General features: G+C 37.9%; 1 protein-coding gene across 5 annotated transcripts in view; it reads right to left on the bottom strand.

The window, feature by feature from the left end:
• INPP5F (inositol polyphosphate-5-phosphatase F) overlaps positions 1-22,086 on the bottom strand; it is an 89,819-nt gene that overhangs the window by 37,209 nt on the left and 30,524 nt on the right. For all 5 annotated transcript variants that reach the window (XR_014248885.1, XM_082406930.1, XM_082406931.1 and 2 more), the window contains one exon: positions 11,826-11,962. Coding sequence is in view for 4 of the 5 variants with exons in the window: in XM_082406930.1 (XP_082263056.1) it covers positions 11,826-11,962 (137 nt within the window). In the remaining variant the exon portion in view is untranslated. The remainder of the gene's footprint in view (positions 1-11,825; positions 11,963-22,086) is intronic.

Below are 22,086 nucleotides of genomic sequence, written 5' to 3'. Positions count from 1 at the left end.
TCCCCTTGCTTACTCCACTCCACCCATATCAGCCTCCTTGCTGTTCCTCAACAAGCCAGGACTACTTCCACCTCAGGGCCTGTGTTCTGGCTATTCTCTCGGCCCAGACATCCTCTCCCCAGATATTTTACCATAATCTCTACTCCTGGGCACTCCACCCACCACCCTTACTGCACTCAACTTTTATTTCCCATAGTGTTCACTACTTTCCAACATATGACATAAGATATTTATGTTGATGTTTACTGTCTGCCGCACCCCCACCATAATGTAAGTTCCATAATAGCAGAGATCTTTGTTTTACTGACTCATATATCTCCAGGGCCTTAGCAGTACCTGGTACAGGAGGTCTCAAAAAACCTTTGTTAAATGAATGGATGGGCTCTGACGCTACAAATGTAAGTGGTAACCTCCAGATTCACACACGGGGCATAAAAGTAGTCCTAGAAAACCATCACTTCCCTTCTTCCATGAATACACCTCATACCCCTCCAGCCTTGGTTAGTACAGAATTATTGGGGCAGCAAAGGAGCTCTCCTGTTAGTCCCCTGCTGCTGTTGCTGCTGCTTGCGGCACTGAGCAATTGCTGGCTAGTGATTTTTATGCAGAGTGTTAGTAATCATCTAGTTCTATTAATAACACCTTCTTTAAAAAATCTGAAAACATGCCTTAAACCTAGTTATAGATTGTTGCAATTTTAATATTCAAACAGGATATTACGCCTCTGTCAGACACAGTTATTCCTTAAGAGCATTCAAGCCAGCAAGACTTTCCCCCAGGAATATATCAAAGATGATTCTAAATATCTAGCTATTCTAAAGTAATCTTGCAGCAGCACACCGAGTCTGCACCCACTCTCCTCACTCTCAGAAGGACGGGAGTTGTTTTTCTCTGCAAGGCCAGTTTCCCACTGTGTCTCCTCTAGGATCAGGACCTTGCCCTGTCATTCACCCCCTCTCTCCTCTATTCCAACCTCTCTCTCTAATAGCCCCTTTCCTAGCACCTTTTAACATTGTTCAAGTTTACCAGGATCTTTTTAAATCCATCCCTCAACCCTGAAATCTCCGTGAGTGAGCAGGGCACAGTGTCACAGTCACCGGAACTGCGAGGACTACAGTCTGACTGGGGTAGGTCAAAGAGTGAGGGCCAGTGAAACTGCTCAGAGTTAAACAAGGACGCTCTCGCTCTGAAAAGGACAAACCTTATGCCTGTCTAAGAATGTGGCATTAATGATCACTCTCTGCCATCTCGTCACCTGGCCCCTATGACTCCTGTCTCTTTGGGCTCTTCCCCCACCTCCAACTGTTCCTTCTCTGTCTTCTTTGTTGGCAACTCTATCTCTAAAGATAATGGTGGCTCCCAACGTTCCACCCTTAGTTCTCTTCCCATTCTTCATGCTCTGCCAAGAAAATTTCATTCTCTTTCCTCATTTTTAACTACCATTACATTTAACTCTACATTTCCAACTCCACTCTTTTGCTCTGAGCTCATGACCCCAAAATACATCTCCCCACTAATGAGACACTAGTCTCTCAAATTCAGCATCTCCAAACCTGACCAATGTCTGTTTGGCAAGTCTTGTTCCTTCTCTGGTATGCCGTATCTCAGGCAATGACTACATCACCCGCTGGATTACTTAAGCAAGAAACCTTGGAGTCATCTTCCATTATTCTACCTGCTAAAGTCTCTCCTATCAACCCCAACTACTTCATGCTGATTGTCATTGTGTTAATTCAGATCCTTATCTTTTGCCAAGACCAGTGTTTCTCAAGGGAGGTGCTACTGGCTTAAGAGACAAGAGAATTCTTTTCGGCACAATTATCCCTCTTAGAATAGATAAACTAACAGCCTCCTTTCATGAACTGGGGGGGGTCCCACTCCAGCACCAGGCTGAAAGTACTGAACATGGCTCCAGACCCCCATCTCCAATATAGCCCTTTTAGTTCCCTTTAATGTGTAGGGACCAAATCTCCATCCACCACTGCCTGTTTATGGATGCAGAAACTAGAAGGCCTCTGTCTGATTCACTATTCCATTTATGGTCCATGAAAATAAGATGCGGTTTCCCTCTAGGCCTGGCAATGTCTTGTTTTTCTTTTCTTTTCTCTCTTTCTTTTTAATCTATCCTCTTCCTGGGCTTGGAACAGAGTTGGTATAGGCCCAATATCCCTTAACTCCAAAATCCAAAAAACTCTGAAACCTGAAAGTTTTTTAAAAGTTTGTTACAAGCTCATCTAATGACAAAATAATCCCTGAACTGATATGAGGCAATTCATAGTCATCATTTACCTTCCTTAGAATGAATATTCATATGATTCTTTAAGAAGTATGAATGTGTAAACTGGTAGGGTAATGTCCCAGACTCACTGCACTCTACCTGAAAAAGAATTCAGAGTAATGATAGTAAAGACGATCCAAAATCTTGGAAACAGAATGGAGAAAAAACAAGAAACTTTTAACAAGGACCTAGAAGAACTAAAGAGCAAATAAACAATGATGAACAACACAATAAATGAAATTAAAAATTCTCTAGAAGGAATCAATAGCAGAATAACTGAGGCGGAAGAATGGATAAGTGACCTGGAAGATAAAATAGTGGAAATAACTACTGCAGAGCAGAATAAAGAAAAAAGAATGAAAAGAATTGAGGACAGACGTAGAGACTTCTGGGACAACATTAAATGCACCAAAATTTGCATTATAGGGGCCCCAAAAGAAGGGGAGAAAAAGAAAGGGACTGAGAAAATATTTGAAGAGATTATAGTTGAAAAGTTCCCTGAAGTGGGAAAGGAAAGAGTCAATGAAGTCCAGCAAGGACAGAGAGTCCCATACAGGATAAATCAAAGGAGAAAAACGCCAAGACACATATTAATCAAACTATCAAAAATTAAACACAAAGAAAAAATATTAAAAGCAGCAAGGGAAAAATGACAAATAACATACAAGGGAATTCCCATAAGGTTAACAGCTGATCTTTCAACAGAAACTCTGCAAGCCAGAAGGGAGTAGCAGGACATACTTAAAGTGATGAAAGGGAAAAACCTACAACCAAGATTACTCTACCCAGCAAGGATCTCATTCAGAATTGATGGAGAAATTAAAACCTTTACAGATGAGGAAAAGCTAAGAGAATTCAGCAGCACCAAACCAGCTTTACAACAAATGCTAAAGGAACCTCCCTAGGCAGGAAACACAAGGAAAAGACCTACAATAACAAACCCAAAACAACTTAAAAAATGGTAATAGGAACATACATATTGATAATTACCTTAAATGTAAATGGATTAAATGCTCCAACCAAAAGACACAGACTGGCTGAATGGATACAAAAACAAGATCCATCTATATGCCGTCTACAAGAGACCCACTTCAGACCTAGGGACACATACAGACTGAAAGTGAGGGGATGGAAAAAGATATTCCATGCAAATGGAAATCAAAAGAAAGCTGGAGTAGCAATTCTCATATCAGACAAAATAGACTTTAAAACAAAGACTACTACAAGAGACAAAGAAGGACACTACATAATGACCAAGGGATCAATCCAAGAAGAAGATATAACAATTGTAAATATTTATGCACCCAACATAGGAGCACCTCTATACATAAGGCAAATGCTAACAGCCATAAAAGGGGAAATCGACAGTAACATAAATATAGTAGGGGACTTTAACACCCCACTTTCACCAATGGACAGATCATCCAAAATGAAAATAAATAAGGAAACACAAGCTTTAAATGATACATTAAACAAGATGGACTTAATTGATATTTATAGGACATTCCATCCAAAAACAACAGAATACACTTTCTTCTCAAGTGCTCATGGAACATTCCCCAGGATAGATCATATCTTGGGTCACAAGTCAAGCCTTGGTAAATTTAAGAAAATTGAAATCATATCAAGTATCTTTTCTGACCACAACGCTATGAGACTAGATATCAATTGCAGGAAAAAATCTGTAAAAAATACAAGCATATGGAGGCTAAACAATACACTACTTAATAACCAAGAGATCACTGAATAAATCAAAGAGGAAATCAGAAAATACCCAGAAGCAAATGACAATGAAAACACGACGATCCAAATCCTATGGGATGCAGCAAAAGCAGTTCTAAGAGGGAAGTTTATAGCAATACAATCCTACCTCAAGAAACAAGAACATCTCAAATAAACAACCTATCTTACACCTAAAGCAATCAGAGAAAGAAGAACAAAAAAAACCAAAGTTAGCAGAAGAAAAGAAATCATAAAGATCAGATCAGAAATAAATGAAAAAGAAATGAAGGAAACAATAGCAAAGATCAATAAAACTAAAAGCTGGTTCTTTGAGAAGACAAACACAATTGACAAACCATTAGCCAGACTCATCAAGAAAAAAAGGGAGAAGACTCAAATCAATACAATTAGAAATGAAAAAGGAGAAGTAACAACTGACACTGCAGAAATATAAAGGTTCATGAGAGATTACTACAAGCAACTATACGCCAATAAAATGGACAACATGGAAGAAATGGACACATTCTTAGAAAAGCACAACCTTCCGAGACTGAACCAGGAAAAAATAGAAACTATAACCAGACCAATCACAAGCACTGAAACTGAGACTGTGATTAAAAATCTTCCAACAAAAAAAAGTCCAGGACCAGATGGCTTCACAGGAGAATTCTATCAAACATTTACAGAAGAGCTAACACCTATCCTTCTCAAACTCTTCCAAAATATAGCAGAGGGAGGAACACTCCCAAACTCATTTTACGAGGCCACCATCACTCTGATACCAAAACCAGACAAAGATGTCACAAAGAAAGAAAACTACAGGCCAATATCACTGATGAACACAGATGCAAAAATACTCAACAAAATACTAGCAACAGGGGCTTCCCTGGTGGCACAGTGGTTGAGAAGCTGCCTGCCAATGCAGGGGACACGGGTTCGAGCCCTGGTCTGGGAAGATCCCACATGCCGCGGAGCGACTAGGCCCGTGAGCCACAACTATTGAGCCTGAGCGTCTGGAGCTTGTGCTCTGCAACAAGAGAGGCCGCGACAGTGAGAGGCCCGCGCACCGCGATGAAGAGTGGCCCCCGCTTGCCGCAACTAGAGAAAGCCCTCGCACAGAAACAAAGACCCAACACAGCCAAAAATAAATTAATTAATTAATTAATTTTTAAAAAAAAACCCACCAGCTTAAAAATAATGATAATAATAAAATAAATAAATTAAAAAAAAAAAAGAGTCATGTACCACAATGTTCACTGCAGCTCTATTTACAATAGCCAGGACATGGAAGCAACCTAAGTGTCCATCGACAGATGAATGGATAAAGAAGATGGGGCACATATATACAATGGAATATTACTCAGCCATAAAAAGAAACAAAACTGAGTTATTTGTAGTGAGGTGGATGGACCTAGAGTCTGTCATACAAAGTGAAGTAAGTCAGAAAGAGAAAAACAAATACTGTATGCTAACACATATATATGGAATCTAAAAACAAAAAAACGGTTCTGAAGAACCTAGGGGCAGGACAGAAATAAAGATGCAGATATACAGAATGGACTTGAGGACACGGGGAGGGGGAAGGGTAAGCTGGGACAAAGTGAGAGAGTGGCATGGACATATATACACTACCAAATGTAAAACAGATAGCTAGTCTATCTGGAAGCAGCTGCAGAGCATAGGGAGATCAGCTCGGTGCTTTGTGACCACCTAGATGGATGGGATAGAGAGGGTGTGAGGGAGACGCAAGAGGGAGGAGATATGAGGATATATGTATATATATTCACTGATTCACTTTGTTATAAAGCAGAAACTAACACATAATTGTAAAGCAATTTTACTCCAATAAAGCTGTTAAAAAAAAAAAGTCAACTGGGGTAGAAAACTAGAAATTCTATTAATTCCCGACCCTGAAATAAAAGTGCTTCTGCTCCGATGACAGAAGACAGATGAGGCCCTAGAAAATCTGAGAACAGTGACGACACTAAAGAGCCCAAGGGTCCTGCTGGGAAGGACTGAGAGCAGTGGGTATTCAAATTGATACACAGACGTCCAAATTACAAAAACATACTAAGAAGACATAAGGGGCTTCCCTGGTGGCGCAGTGGTTGAGAATCTGCCTGCTAATGCAGGGGACATGGGTTCGTGCCCCGGTCTGGGAAGATCCCACATGCCGCGGAGCAGCTGGGCCCGTGAGCCACAACTGCTGAGCCTGCGCGTCTGGAGCCTGTGCCCCGCAACGGGAGGGGCCGCGATAGTGAGAGGCCCGCGCACCGCGATGAAGAGTGGTCCCTGCACCACGATGAAGAGTGGCCCCCGCTTGCCGCAACTAGAGAAAGCCCTCGCACGAAACGAAGACCCAACACAGCTAAAAATAAATAAATAAATAAATAAATAAATAAATAAATAAATAAATAAAGTAGCTATTTTAAAAAATAAATAAATAAAAAAGAAGACAAAAGAATCAGTTTTGTTTAAAAAAGTCTTACGTGCATAAGATATGTATGGCCATGAAAAATAATAGGAATTTTAAAAAATAATAGGAGTTAAGTAGGAAAAAATACGCCAAGATGCAAAAAATAAAAACTATTCTGAAAATTTGCAAGTAATATTGCTCCTCCAAAGAGCTGGGGGCAAATGGAAACAACCATTAAAACTCACCAGAATATTGACAATGATTATTTCTAAGGGATTGGGGGTGGAGGGGTTTCCTCCCCCTCAGTTACAATTTACTGTATAATCAAAAAAAAAAAATTACCATGCTTCTAAATGCACCTTTTAACTGGAGTTATATGGAAATTGAATTAAAGATACCAAAGATTTAAATTAATGTGTCAGAAAATAAGCAAACAGTTTGTGATTTTCAACATAGCTGTTCTTTCCCTTCCTCCTATTGTTCACTGTAAAGCTCCATTACCATAAAATAGGATTAAAGGAAAGGGAAAAAAGGCTTAAATGCAAATTTCTAAAATTCTATTCTCTTGAGAGAAAGGCATGCCAAACTATCACTAAAATGGGATCTGGAAATACTTTATCTATAATCACGTTTACCCTTAATTAGCAAGGGTCATTACATATTTCCAACTCTTAACGTGGACGGTACTTTTAGTACCCTGGCAAATGCCATAGCTCAGACTGTTCAACTGCGCTGTAAAAATACTCAGCTATGTGGGGGAATATCTCATTTTCACCTGTATTTGAAGATAATCTCATTCACTTAAGAGTATCAAGAGAGAAAAGGAAAGGTCTTCAGAATAAAGACATTTTAAAAGCTTTCATCATATTCACATTTTTGTGTCTTAAAATTCCATTAAATGTTATTTCCTAAAGATTCCTCCCCCTCCACCCCTGCCATTTACACAACAGTCAGCTACTAATCTCAAATGTTACGGATTGGTGGCCACAAAGGGCACAAGAAAACCTCCCTGGAAAGTCCAGCTCCAGTTCTCCGATGAGGACAGCTCATTTCCCCAGGGTTGGGAGTACCAGATGCGCAAACTGATGACTAGCAGGTGACCAAGGTGCTGGATAAGCTGTTTCTTGCTCTAAATCTAACTGCCAGGGCCCCCAGGCTTAATGCCCAAACCAGCATGCTGCCCAAGGGGTGCTCGCCCTCAAGGCAAAGGCTGGTGACAAGAAGCCACACTGACCTTTCAATTTGTCAGTAGTCATCCAAAGGACACAAGTTTATTGGCTTAGCAAACTGACACAATTTTTTTAGTCTGGCTGTTCTTCATTAAAATAAAATGCAAACAAAAACTGCCAATACCTGCTTTTAACAGGCCCAACTGCCACCTAAGTTACTTGTCTCAGATCAGCAATAGTAATAGTATTCCATCTCTAGCACCAATTAAAGGAAATAAGAAGTACTCTAATCTCTTGTTGATACCTGTAACAAATAGAATAGCAATGTCCTCCTAAGTTCATTTTAATGCTGGTTTCTTAAAATTAGATTGTCAAACTTCCAGCAAAACCTGAAGCATAAAAATAACTATATTGTCACAGGCATGCCCATTTTACTGTGCTTCGCAGATATTGTTTTTTTGTTTGTTTTTTTAACAAATTAAAGGTTTGCATCAAACAAGTCTATTGGCGGGATTTTCCAACAGCATTTGCTCACTTCATGTCTCTGTGTCACATTTTGGTAATTTTCACAAGATTTCAAACTTTCTCATCATTATTATATTTGTTATGGTGATCTGTAATCAGTGATCTTTGATGTTATTGCAAAAAGACTGACTCACTGAAAACTCAGATGGTGGTTAGCATTTTTTTAGCAATGGTATTTTAAAATTAAGGTATGCACATTATTTTTTTAGGCATAATGTCCTTGCACACTTAATAGACCATAGTATAAACATAACTTTTATATGCTTGGGAAACAAAAAGATTCATGTGAATCACGTTATCATGATATTTGCTTTATTGCAGTGGTCTGGAACCAAACCCACCATGTCTCTGAGGTATCCCTGTACTTATTTTTTTAAACAATTTAACCCTGTCCCCAAACTTCCTTCCTAAGAACTCAGGCTAGAAAAACACGTATTTGAGTTGTGGGGCAGTGGGAACTATGTTACCTGTTACCTGCTGTTCAGGTAACAGGGAGGCAAGCTCAGCAGAGTGATACAGGATCAGACGGCCTGAGTCCAGGTCTGGACACCACCACGTGTCAGCTGTGATTAATTCCTCGCCAAGCCTTCTTTCTTCACCTGTACAACATGGACTGTGACGGTGCCTACTTTATAGGACAGTCCAAAGGATTAAGTATGATAATCCTTTAACCCTCAGGGCCTGTCTGGCACATCACATAGTGACCAAAATAGGCTAGGACTATGACAGAGTGATGACATCCCTAGATGCCACATCCCCACACCGACAGCAGACATGACACAAATGCTTTCATGGGTTACTTCTGCCAGGCGGTGGCGAGGCACAGTGTGGAGACAAACACTGGCCCTGGGCAATCTCATTGTCTTGGCCCTAAGTCACTCTATTTGTAGGCTTGCTTTCCTCTTGGAAAATGAAAAAGTCTTGCAAGATCAGTGGTTTTTCTTTCTTTAAAAAAAAAAAAAAAAAGAGTCCCTCCCATCAGGAAACTTGCACAAGCCTCTTAGATAGCCTCATCCACCAGAGGGCAGACAGCAGAAGGAAGAAAAACTACAATCCTGCAGCCTGTGGAACAAAAACCACATTCACAGAAAGATAGACAAGATGAAAAGGCACAGGGCTAGGTACCAGATGAAGGAACAAGATAAAACCCCAGGAAAACAACTAAATGAAGTGGAGATAGGCAACCTCCCAGAAAAAGAATTCAGAATAATGATAGTGAAGATGATCCAGGACCTCGGAAAAAGAATGGAGGCAAAGATCGAGAAGATGCAAGCAATGTTTAACAAAGACCTAGAAGAATTAAAGAACAAACAAACAGAGATGAACAATACAATAACTGAAATGAAAAATACACTAGAAGGAATCAATAGCAGAATAACTGAGGCAGAAGAACGGATAAGTGACTTGGAAGACAGAATGGTGGAATTCACTGCTGCGGAACAGAATAAAGAAAAAAGAATGAAAAGAAATGAAGACAGCCTAAGAGACCTCTGGGACAACAGTAAACGCAACAACATTCGCATTATAGGGGTCCCAGAAGGAGAAGAGAGAGAGAAAGGACTCGAGAAAATATTTGAAGAGATTATAGTTGAAAACTTCCCTAACATGGGACAGGAAATAGCCACCCAAGCCCAGGAAGCGCAGAGAGTCCCATACAGGATAAACCCAAGGAGAAACACGCCGAGACACATAGTAATCAAACTGGCAAAAACTAAAGACAAAGAAAAATTATTGAAAGCAGCAAGGGAAAAATGACAAATAACATACAAGGGAACTCCCATAAGGTTAACAGCTGATTTCTCAGCAGAAACTCTACAAGCCAGAAGGGAGTAGCATGATATACTTAAAGTGATGAAAGGGAAGAACCTACAACCAAGATTACTCTACCCGGCAAGGATCTCATTCAGATTCAATGGAGAAATCACGAGCTTTACAGACAAGCAAAAGCTAAGAGAATTCAGCACCACCAAACCAGCTCTACAACAAATGCTGAAGGAACTTCTCTAAGTGGGAAACACAAGAGAAGAAAAGGACCTACAAAAACAAACCCAAAACAATTAAGAAAATGGTAATAGGAACATACATATCGATAATTACCTTAAACGTGAATGGATTAAATGCTCCAACCAAAAGACATAGACTGGCTGAATGGATACAAAAACAAGACCCATCTATATGCTGTCTACAGGAGACCCACTTCAGATCTAGGGACACATACAGACTGAAAGTGAGGGGATGGAAAAAGATATTCCATGCAAATGGAAATCAAAAGAAAGCTGGAGTAGCAATACTCATATCAGATAAAATAGACTTTAAAATAAAGAATGTTACAAGAGGCAAGGACGGACACTACATAATGATCAAGGGATCAATCCAAGAAGAAGATATGACAATTATAAATATATATGCACCCAACATAGGAGCACCTCAATACATAAGGCAACTGCTAACAGCTATAAAAGAGGAAATCAACAGTAACACAATAATAGTGGGGGACTTTAACACCTCACTTACACCAATGGACAGATCATCCAAAATGAAAATAAGGAAACAGAAGCTTTAAATGACACAATAGACCAGATAGATTTAATTGATATTTATAGGACATTCCATCCCAAAACAGCAGATTACACTTTCTTCTCAAGTGCACACAGAACATTCTCCAGGATAGATCACATCTTGGGTCACAAATCAAGCCTCAGTAAATTTAAGAAAATTGAAATCATATCAAGCATGTTTTCTGACCACAACACTATGAGATTAGAAATGAATTACAGGGAGAAAAACGTAAAAAACACAAACACATGGAGGCTAAACAATACATTACTAAATAACCAAGAGATCACTGAAGAAATTAAAGAGGAAATCAAAAAATACCTAGAGACAAATTACAATGAAAACATGATGATCCAAAACCTATGGGATGCAGCAAAAGCTGTTTTAAGAGGGAAGTTTAGAGCTATACAAGCCTACCTCAAGAAACAAGAATCTCAAATAAACAATCTAACCTTACACCTAAAGGAACTAGAGAAAGAAGAACAAACAAAACCCAAAGTTAGCAGAAGAAAAGAAATCATAAAGATCAGAGCAGAAATAAATGAAATAGAAATAAAGAAAACAACAGCAAAGATCAGTAAAACTAAAAGCTGGTTCTTCGAGAAGATACACAAAATGGATAAACCATTAGCCAGATTCATCAAGAAAAAGAGGGAGAGGACTCAAGTCAATAAAATTAGAAATGAAAAAGGAGAAAAAAAAAAAAACTTAGAAAAAAACTACAAGAGAAATATGGCCTGAGAAAAATTTCAAGAAATATAGATAAAAGATATAATAAAAGTTAAATCTCACCTTCTTGACTTCCCCTACCCCAAACCAGTTTTTGAACTGTGCTATGCAGAGTCTTAGGGATCCCTAGAAACAGAAGGTGGCCTTCCAGCAGAAGCCAAGTAGGCAGGGCCCCAAGGAACCCCTCTTCTCCCATCACTACCTCAACAAAAGCAGCTCTGGTTTCTATGCATTTTATATACTGGATTTCACAGATTTTAAAACAAAGCTTCCACTACCAAAGTGAGATTTGAAAACCATAGGATTAAATTACTCTAAAGATATTATCCAGCTCTACAACTCTATGATTCTGGTCTATTAAACCAAATCCCCATAGTTGCCATTACATCTATATCAAGTTTCCATAAAATTTCCTGAGACTTTACCTTACCTCTAGCTCAAGATCCTGAGGTTCCATTTCAGAAAGTGATAGCACAGCAATTTTGGTAACTTTACAGACCTCATGGTCTCCTGGAAGTTTGCCCACCAAAGCTTTCTGCCGAATTAAAATAAGCCACCATGGTAGATCTGAAAGAGAAAAGTCATATTTAATGTCTGGCTTCTATAAAGTGGTACTGTCCCGGCAAGCTGAAGGTGAATAATCAAACACAGTGTGCAAAAGATACAACCCTTTAAAGCAGCAGTCCCCAACCTTTTAGGCACCAGGGACTGGTTTCGTGGAAGACAATTTTTCCACGCCCAAGGCGGGGTGGGGTGTGGTTCAGGTGGTAATGTGAGCGGTGGGGGGGACGGTTCAGGTAGCAACGCGAGCAATGGTTCAAGCAGTAATGCAAGCGATGGGGAGCGGCAGATGAAGCTTTACCTGCTCCCCCCTCCTCCCCTCCCCCGCTCACCCTGTTGCGTGGCCCGGTTCCTAACAGGCCGTGGACTGGTACCTTTTAGAGCACAACAAAGATATAAAAATGACCCTTAAATGTATGAAAAGATGTTCAATGGAGATGTAAATTTAAATGTTGCAATACCATTCTCACCCATCAGCTTGGGGATAATAAAAAAGTATGACAGCACATTTGCTGGCCAGGCTGTGGGAACCAGGCACTCTCATAGTGCTGGTGGGAACACAAACGCACACAACTTTTCTGGAGGGAAATTTTGTGATAACTAATAATAAAACATACACACTTACCTTTTAACCTAGCAATCCCACTCTTGTGAATTTACCTTGAAGACACACCTCAACAACACAAAAGTACACATACTCAAATCTATTCATTGCAGCAGTTTACAACTGTAAAATACTGGAAACAACTAGAATGCCCAGACACAGGAGAATGGCTGAATAAACTATGGCACATCTATGCAGTAGAGTACTATGCAGCTGTAAAAAAAAAGAATTAGAAGCGTTCTATAAACTGATAAGAAGTGATTCCTAGATATATTAAGGGGATAAACTGGATATTATTAATATACAATAAGGGTATTATATAATAAGATATAGTATTAAATCAAAGCACAAAAGAGTATATAGAGTGTGCCACCCTTTCTGTAAGAAAGATGAGAAAATATGCACATAGCTGCTCATTTGTACAAAAAAAAAAAGAGGAAAGAGAAATTAGAAATTAATGAGATTGGTTACTGAACAAGGGGTAGGTGGAAATGACATGGAAGGAAGAGAAAACAGGAATGGGATAAAAGGGATAAGGGGGATGACATATCTCCAAGTACACCCTTTCACTTAGTTCTGACTCTTAGAATCATGGTAATGTTTCACATCCCCTCAAAAACAAGTAGTTCAAATTAACCAGAATGTGGAGGGAACCCAAAACAAAATGCAAAGAGTAATCCAACTCTGTTACAAATGGAAAACGTAACCATAATGTAGGATATAAGGAAGAAAAACTAATCTAAATAACTTTGGAAAACAGTATTTGCAAGGATAAAGACAAAAAGAACTGTATACAATATTGCACTCTGGTTAGTGAATTATTTTTCAGAAGGGTATGAGTTAGCAATTCCAAAACTACTTTATGTGTACACTAGGACTGAGCAAATAAGTAAATATATTGAAGAAAGTGGGGGAGGGGTGTAAAACAAATGAAAGAAATACTTAATAATTACAAGAAAGAAAGGAAAGAAAACACCTAGAGGCCCAATAGTTATCTTTCCAATCCAAATTTCTACTTCTCACAAAAGATTTCTATTTAACTGAGAAATGGTCTATGAAAGACAGCATCCAAAAGCAATTTTTCATTTTATGAGGCTACACCCTTTAAAAATACTACCTAATTAGTACCAAAAATAAAAATAATTGAAACAGTGTTTCAGGAATTTCTTACTATAGAAAAATAGCATGATGGATATATATTCCCCTTATGAAAAAATATTTTTTAAAAAGATATATAGTATTTTAATTTCCCCCATTTTTCCCCCAAATATTAGTCAACTCTCATTTTAGGGAAAGTGCTCTGGAGATGTGCTTAAAGCATTTCATAAATGCAAGAATTTGGAAACATTTCATAATTCTTTATAAAATAGGGTGGAAATCTACTCCAAAGTTTCAAGGCTTTTGCAGGTCATTTCATTAATATCATTAAACTTTAACCAAGGACCTACCATGTGCTGGGAAGTACGTCAGGCATAGATTACGGTTACCAAGCACCTAACCACAATAAACCTAACACAAAATAAATAAAGCACATAATACATAATAAACTGTTGAATGCTAATACAGTCTGCTGAATAAAAAGAAATTCTTACCACAGGTCTCTTAACCTCACAGGAATAATTTCTATTTCACACTGAACAATTTAGTGTTGGCAGATGATCAGACAAGCCAACATTAGGAAGCCCTCTTCCCAGTTTATGCCTTCTTGCTTTCATATTAACATTAAGAACTGCGATTTTAAGAAATTACAGCAATGACAAAAACACAATGTGCACAATCACACGTAATAAATGTCTTTCCAATAAGCCATCTAATGGTATAGTACCAAAAATATAAAAATATTAAATTTCAAACACAGAGGTTTTACCCCACACATAGACTCACTTGGGAAACCAAAGGCATGCTTTTTTCCACAAAAACATTGGTATTGTCAATACTGATATTCAACTTACAAACCCAAATACATTTAAAAATAAAATATGCATATTTTTAGAGTTTAGCTAGCTACTCATACACAGAAACTGTGAAAAACTGAGGTGCTTCTATAAAAAAAATTACAGACTTAAGTTCAATATGCCTGAGGGATTATAATGAAGACTAAATCTGCGAAAATACAATGTAAATGATCTCAAACAAAAGAGAAAAAATTTTGTACACAGTAGCCTTCCCTTTTCAGAGAAGCCTCAGTGTTCTGGACTTCAAGGTCAGAACTCAGACTCAAATTTTAGCTGCCTCATTTATTTATCATGTACTTCAGCTTAATACTTAACTGCTCCAGTTCTTGGTTTTCTCATCTGTAGAATGGGATAAAACCACATATTTCAGAGAGTATCTATGAGGACTAAATAATTTTTATAATTCCTGTCATTATTACTAAGAGCTAATGTTTACCAGGTAGCAAAACATGATAAACCTATGGTAAATAAAACAACGTGGAGCCAGTACAAGAATGGACAAATGAATACTAGAAAAAACAGAGAAGACAGACACAGACCCACATAAATACGGGCATCTAGTAAATGATAATAAAGAGGGGGAAAGCATGGTGTGTCAATAATTAGTGTTGAAATACATACTGAAGTATCTGCAGAACAATATCTGGAATCTGCTTTGAAATAATTTAGATTCTGGGAGTGTGGGGACCATGAATAAAAATGTCTTTTTGTAGTTGACTTCCAACCAGCTCTACAAATTGCACTGGGTTAATATCTCATAAATCTTTTAATATACAGTTTCCTGTCTTACTGTTTTTAGTCTTACACACTGATCAAAATGAAAAAACTAAGAGTAAGATAGATAAGGAAATCGACATTTACTAGTTATAATCTAAGTAAGGTGGGATGATGAAAATGTCCTGGAATTAGATAGTGGTGATGGTTGTACAACCTTATGATGATACTAAACACCACTGAATTGTAATTTAAAAGAGTGAATTTTATGGTGTGTGAACTATGCCTCAATCTTTTTTTTAAAAAAGCTCCTTCTAAAGAACAAAAGAACTTGTTAGGAGTCTTACCTACCAGAGCAGAGAATAAAAAACTAAAAAGTAGGCTTCCCTAGTGGCGCAGTGGTTAAGAATCCGCCTGCCAATGCAGGAGACACGGGTTCAAGCCCTGGTCTGAGAAGATTTTCACATGCCGTGGAGCAACTGAGCCCATGCGCCACAACTACTGAGCCTGCACTCTAGAGCCCGTGAGCCACAACTACTGAGCCCCCGTGCCACAACTACTGAAGCCCACGCACCTAGAAACCATGCTTCGCAACAAGAGAAGCCACCGCAATGAGAAGCCCACGCACCACAAGGAAGAGTAGCCCCCGCTCACCGCAAGTAGAGAAAGCCAGCACTCAGCAATGAAGACCCAACGCAGCCATAAATAAATAAATAAATAAAAAAGAAAGAAAGAAAAAGACTAAAAAGTATATTTCCTGCCAAACACAGAGACACAGGTATTTGAAATAGTGTTCAAAGGAACAATTAAAATCATAATGGAAAGAAAATGAAAAATTTGAATTGGACGCTAAGATATTTCTAGGCTGACCCGAGAAAACAAAACAAAACAAACAAAAAACCTCATGAGAAATAGCAATATGTATCCCTGTAATTATTTTGCCTTAGGTGAAACAAAACACAATAATAAACACATAGAAGCCTGGAAGTTCGGCAAGAATGAGCATGTTAGTTACAGGGTTAAATGATCCAAATATATTTTCTCTAGTTTGTGCTTTAAGCCAAGAAAAATGTAAAAGTATTGATATATACCATTACTACTGTTTAGTAATCCCAGTATCCAGTCAGGCATAATTTTGTAATAAAGTTTTTAAAAGCACAAATGCAGGTTACTGCATTAATTTTTATCACCCACCAGGAAAAGAAACTTGGCTCAATTAAAGCTGCCACACTGAAATCTGGATATGCGGTACAACCATGTGTCAAAGGTAATTTAGTCTAGCAAGGTCTTTCGGCATAAAGATATTTTTTCAACTTTTTAAACATTTTACAATGGGAAAAAAGGTCAATTTTGTAACCCTGACTCCTTCAGGAAAAGACAGACAGGAAAATCTGACTTCCCCAGCAAGATAAGAAAACTGATTAGGAAGTGATTATCTTGAAAAGCATGACCAGTTAGGGCAAACTAAAACAATAGTCCTGGAAAAGATTCAATTGCTTGCCCTATACAATAACTGACTCAGTTAAAAGAGGATAAGTAATGGCAGGATAAAGATTTTCATAAAAAAACAATTTTTTTTTTCTAAAATTGGATGAAACTCTTTTCTCCCTACTCATGACCTCACCTCTAGGAAGTGTTGCATCTTACATATTTCTCAACATGGCTATCCATCCTACTGACATATAGAAAAGATAAGCATTTGATCCAACAATGAATGTCTAGCAATCCTTTTCATTTTTATTAATATTAATTCGATAGGAAATAAAGGAATACATTCCATTTGTTTAAAAATGTAAACATTACATATACAATTAATGCTCCCTTTGACCATTGTTCCCCACTCCATGGCAATTCTTTAAATCTAATCCAAACCCCACCTTGTGAGTTCTCTCATATAAGGAGACTAGCAGAGATGGAGAGCAATTGGTTACCATTGTTGGCATTAGTCCTTTTAATCTTACTTGAGAGTTTAACAATGACCTTTTAAACATGCATAATTTAGGGAATTCCCTGGCGGTCCCATGGTTAGGACTCTGCGCTTCCATTACATGGGGCACGGCTTCAATGATCCCTGGTCAGGGAACTGAGTTCCCACATTCTTTGAGAATGAGCCCCTAATAAGTATTTGGTGGTGTAATTTCCCTTTTTTTTTTTCTTTTTTCTTTTGATGCAACACAACTTTATCTAGTCTTTCCAAAGCATTCAATTTAGCCTTCATAGAAACAGGAAGTCTTTCTTTTTGTATCAATACTCATAGTTGATGGGCTTATTTAATTATGTAATTACAATATCGAGTAAAACAAGTATGAACAGGATTGGAAATAAACACGATCCACCAGAAGAGAGAGGGCTTCCTACCCAGTCTCCACCGGCCTTCAGAGCATCCAATGCATCTACCAACAGACTCTGCAGAGGCAGTGAGGCATGTTGGTTAATCTGGCAAACAGGTTAAGTGAGATTCAACTAAAAGAGCCCCTAGTGATAGAAATACATAGGCAGTACATATTCTGTGGGCCAGACACTTGAAGTGAATGAAATATTTGCGTGAAAATGATTTTGCTTTTCTGATTTTTTTCTTCTGGTTCACCTTTTCCAAAGACTGGTTCTGATTTGAACTGGTTCAGCGGGATTTTTTTTTTAAGACTTAATTCTTTTAGAGAAAAAAAAACTTTATTTATTTACTTCTGTAGCATACAAAGGTTCTGTTTTCACTGCTCTTTTGGACACTTTCCAGTTTCTCTGTGTCTCTCTATAAACATTCATGTTACGACCAAAGGCAAAAATAAAAAAGAAGGTGGGTCTGATAATGACTCTCATGTGTTTTCCTCCTTTAGCTTGCCCTGATCCTGCAGACTATATTCTTGAGGACAAAGCACTTCCTTCACCTCTCCTAGGTCCACGTCACCTGGAGCGTCCACCAGGAGAAGCTGGGAAATGACAAAGCAGAGAGAACCCTGCTGCCTTAACACTCGAAATCTGCACAATAGAATTTATAATTATATCCGTATGCCAATAAATACTAACTCAGGTGGTTACTACATACTCCAAAGTTCTAACATAATATTCAAATAACAAATATTTAAATTGTTGAAGAGCGTCTGTAGATTACACCTCTAATAAATGCTCAGAGTCTGCATTTGCACCAGATGAATCAGAGAATGGAGATGTGTTGGTAAGAAGGAAAAAAGAGAATTAGGAAAGGGGATTATAGTTGGCTCACCTTTCCTTTCTTCTGTGTCAAGCTGATAATAAGAATACTCATATGTTTCTCTGCCGTTTCAAGTTGACAGTCTAACTAATAAATTTAAGCCAAATGACTCATTGCTCTTTTTATATTTTAAGGCTTAGGTGCGCACAAATTTAAAATTGCTATATCTTTCTGGTGACTTGAACTTTTGCTATTTTTGAAATGTATATCTCTTTATGCTTCTTGCCTTAAAGTCTGTTTTGATATTGGGATAGACACATTATTTTTCAGTAGGTTAGCATTTGCTTGGTTTCTCTTTTTTTCTATCCTTTTACTTTGGACCATTCTATATACATATACATATACCTAAGGTATTTGTCTTAAAAGCAGCTTGTAGATGAATTTTATTGTTTTTCCATTATGAAAAGCTTTGTTTTTTAACTGAGTACTAAGTCCATTCGTATGTAATGTAATTGTTGATAAACTTAAGAATCATTCTACCGTCTTACCATTTGTCCCACCTGTTCTACATGCTTTCTTTTCTTGCCTTCTTTTGGATTATTAAGTGTTAAAATTATTATTATTCCATTTCCCCCTTTATTAGGTTTTTACAATCTTTTATTATGCTATTAGTGGTTATATTGTAGGGTCTGATAATACGAGCCCTAACTTACAAAAGCCTAATGTAAATTAGTATTTTTGCCAGTTCCTGGACAGTGAAAGGACCTTAGAACACCAGCCCTTTCTAGCTCACTATTGTTACTATTATTGTTGTGTGTTTTCATTCTGCGTTAATTTTAAACCTCATATAAAGCCAACTTTATTTAAATTTACCAACACATTTACTCTTTCCATTGAACTTCACTCCTTCCTACAACTCCACACTCCCATCTGGAATCATGTTCCTTTTACCTGAAGAATTCTTAGTATTTCTTTTAGTGCAGATACTGCTGATGACAAATTCTTTCAGTTTGTTTGGCTCAAAATGTCTTTTTTCCCTTAATTTTTGAAGGTATAAAATTCTAGACAGGCACTTTGAAGACAGCATTCCACTGTCTTTCAGCTTCCATTGTTCCTATCAAGGCTGATTGAATGCCCTTGAATTTAATGTGTGGTTTTTCTCTGGCTGCTTTAGGATGTTTTCTTTGTCTTTAGTTTTCATCAGTTTTACTACAAGGTGCCTAAGTGTGGTTTTCTTGGTATTTTTTCCCTTGCAGTTCAAAGTATTTCTTGACATTGTGACTTGTATTTATAGTTGGTTTTAGAAAATTCTTGGCTATTATCTCTTCAAATACTGCTAGTCTCTTGCTGTCAGAAACAATCTGTCTAGTTTCTCTTGATCTCATTTTTTAAAATGTACGAAGTATCTTTAAATGATCCATTATATAATATATTAACACACTATGCATTTTAAGAGCTCTAATAATTGGGTAATGTCTTAACGGCTTATCTCAAGATAAATTATGCTCCAATTTGAAGGATCCTGCTTTTCTTTTTTTTTTTAAACAAATCTTTGGTAGGAATTTAAATTCAGTCCAATGTGTGCATAAAACCTACTTCATTGATACCTATTGCATAAGCTATTAATTGGCCATTTAGTACTTTTTTTTTTTTCATTTAGTACTTTTAAATGAATATGAGCATAAGTCTATAGGTTTTATGCAAACTTATGCATGAATTTAAATTTCTACTAAAAGATATGGATTCATGGTATGTTTAATATAATTTTTTGCTTTATATATAAGGTTATTTCTATTTTTTAAAACTACATTAAGAAAAATGCTTTCTTTTCCTAATGGAAATAGAGCAGTATACATCTTTGAATATATTTCAGGGAGCAACGTACACCATTATACATCAGGTAAGTAGAAATACAAGTAACAGTACCAGCACACCAGAGCTATTTTTTTCAAAGTACATCATATTGGGCTTCTAATACTCTCAGTGACCAAAGAGCCAATTATTAATTTGTTCATCTTCCAAGCATAGTAGCTACTCAGTGTTTCTTGATGGGTTGCTCTGTTGCCTACTAAAGTTTTCTAAGTCTGGGTATATAGAAAACTGACAATGACTCATAAGGACAGCATCTAGGGCAAGAGGTACACTTATTAGGCTCCATTTCAAAGGTACCAAATGGTGGAATCAGAAGCATCTTCAGCTTAACCTATGAATTTAAATTCATCCTAATAATAAAATCCCTAATAATGACCTGCCATAAAATGAAATAATCTATTATACGCCATAAAAATGTAATGTCTTTTCCATTTATAATAGTCCTAGAAAACTATAAAAGTCTAACTTATAGAGTATCAATGGGCAAAATGAGTTTCTATATAAAAGTACATTTTCCAGGGAGTTCCCTGGCAGTCCTGGTTAGGACTCCACACTTTCACTGCTGAGGGCACGAGTTCAATCCCTGGTTGGGGAACTGAGATCCCACAAGCCGCATGGTGCGGCCAAACAAAAAATAAAAAGTGGGGACTTCCCTGGTGGCACAGTGGTTAAGAATCCGCCTGCCAGTGCACGGGACACAGGTTCGAGCCCTGGTGAGGGAAGATCCCACATGTCACGGAGCAACTAAGCCCATGTGCCACAACTACTGAGCCTGCTCTCTAGAGCCCGCCAGCCACAACTACTGAATGAAGCCCGCGCGCCTAGAGCCTGTGCTCTGCAACAAGAGAAGCCACCACAATGAGAAGCCCGCACACCGCAACGAAGAGTAGCCCCCGCTCGCTGCAACTAGAGAAAGCCTGTGCACAGCAACGAAGACCCAACGCAGCCAAAAATAAATAAAATAAAATAAAAATTTTAAAAGTCAACATTATAAAAATTAAAAATAAAAAGTACATTTTCCAGATAACTATATCTTTATCTTCCTGAAGCGCTAAGATGTTTTCTTACATGTTTATTTAAAATGTTAATATATTACATACTTTCCTACCTATTAAATCCAGGCATACTAAATATAATTGGGATTTTTATTTATGATGAAGGTTTATCATCATGAAGATAAATTACTGCTTTGGAGGGTGACATAAGTATGCTTCAAGGTTGGAGGTGACTGGCCCCTGTGCATGAAGGGACCCAAGCCTACCGGCTGTAACAAACCTGATAGCCAAGAACCAAGAATCTTCTTTCTTAAACACAATTAGACCTGATAATAATTTGATTGTAATCACTTCAAAATGTTCAATAAGAATATAAAGGAGGAAATAAATATAGGAAGAACGTTTATAGCTGGCCCATACAGTCAGTCAGTCAATCTTACCTTAATAAGCCTCTTCTCTTTATGGAGCAAAAAAACTTTTAATATCACTGCCATAGGGATCACTGAGGGAAACAACTAGAGTTTAAGAACAAATTCATTTATAACTAGAAAATGGAACGATCGTGAAACAGAAGAGGCAAGCTGGCTTGACTCTAAAGTTTCTCTCTGCCTGAGGATATAAAAATCTGTCAGTTAGAGGTATGCTCAGAACTAAGCAGCATGCTTATCTGATGACCCTTGGGAGAGCTCAGAACTATGGGTCACATTCATGTGTCTAGTTCAAGTACTGCTCCTACTGGGGAGGTGGAACCATCTGTACCAAGGAGATTGGAGCTCAGATCAGGGACAAGGGAGGTGATGGAAAACTCTGAAGCATAAAGTAATGGAGCAGGCTGAGGGGAG

This window comes from Balaenoptera borealis (genome assembly GCF_965194805.1).
Source record: "Balaenoptera borealis genome assembly, chromosome: 10".
Taxonomy (NCBI): Eukaryota; Metazoa; Chordata; class Mammalia; order Artiodactyla; family Balaenopteridae; genus Balaenoptera; species Balaenoptera borealis.
The sequence above is the reverse complement of the archived record's forward strand: the minus strand, read 5'-3'. Positions and strand labels throughout refer to the sequence as shown.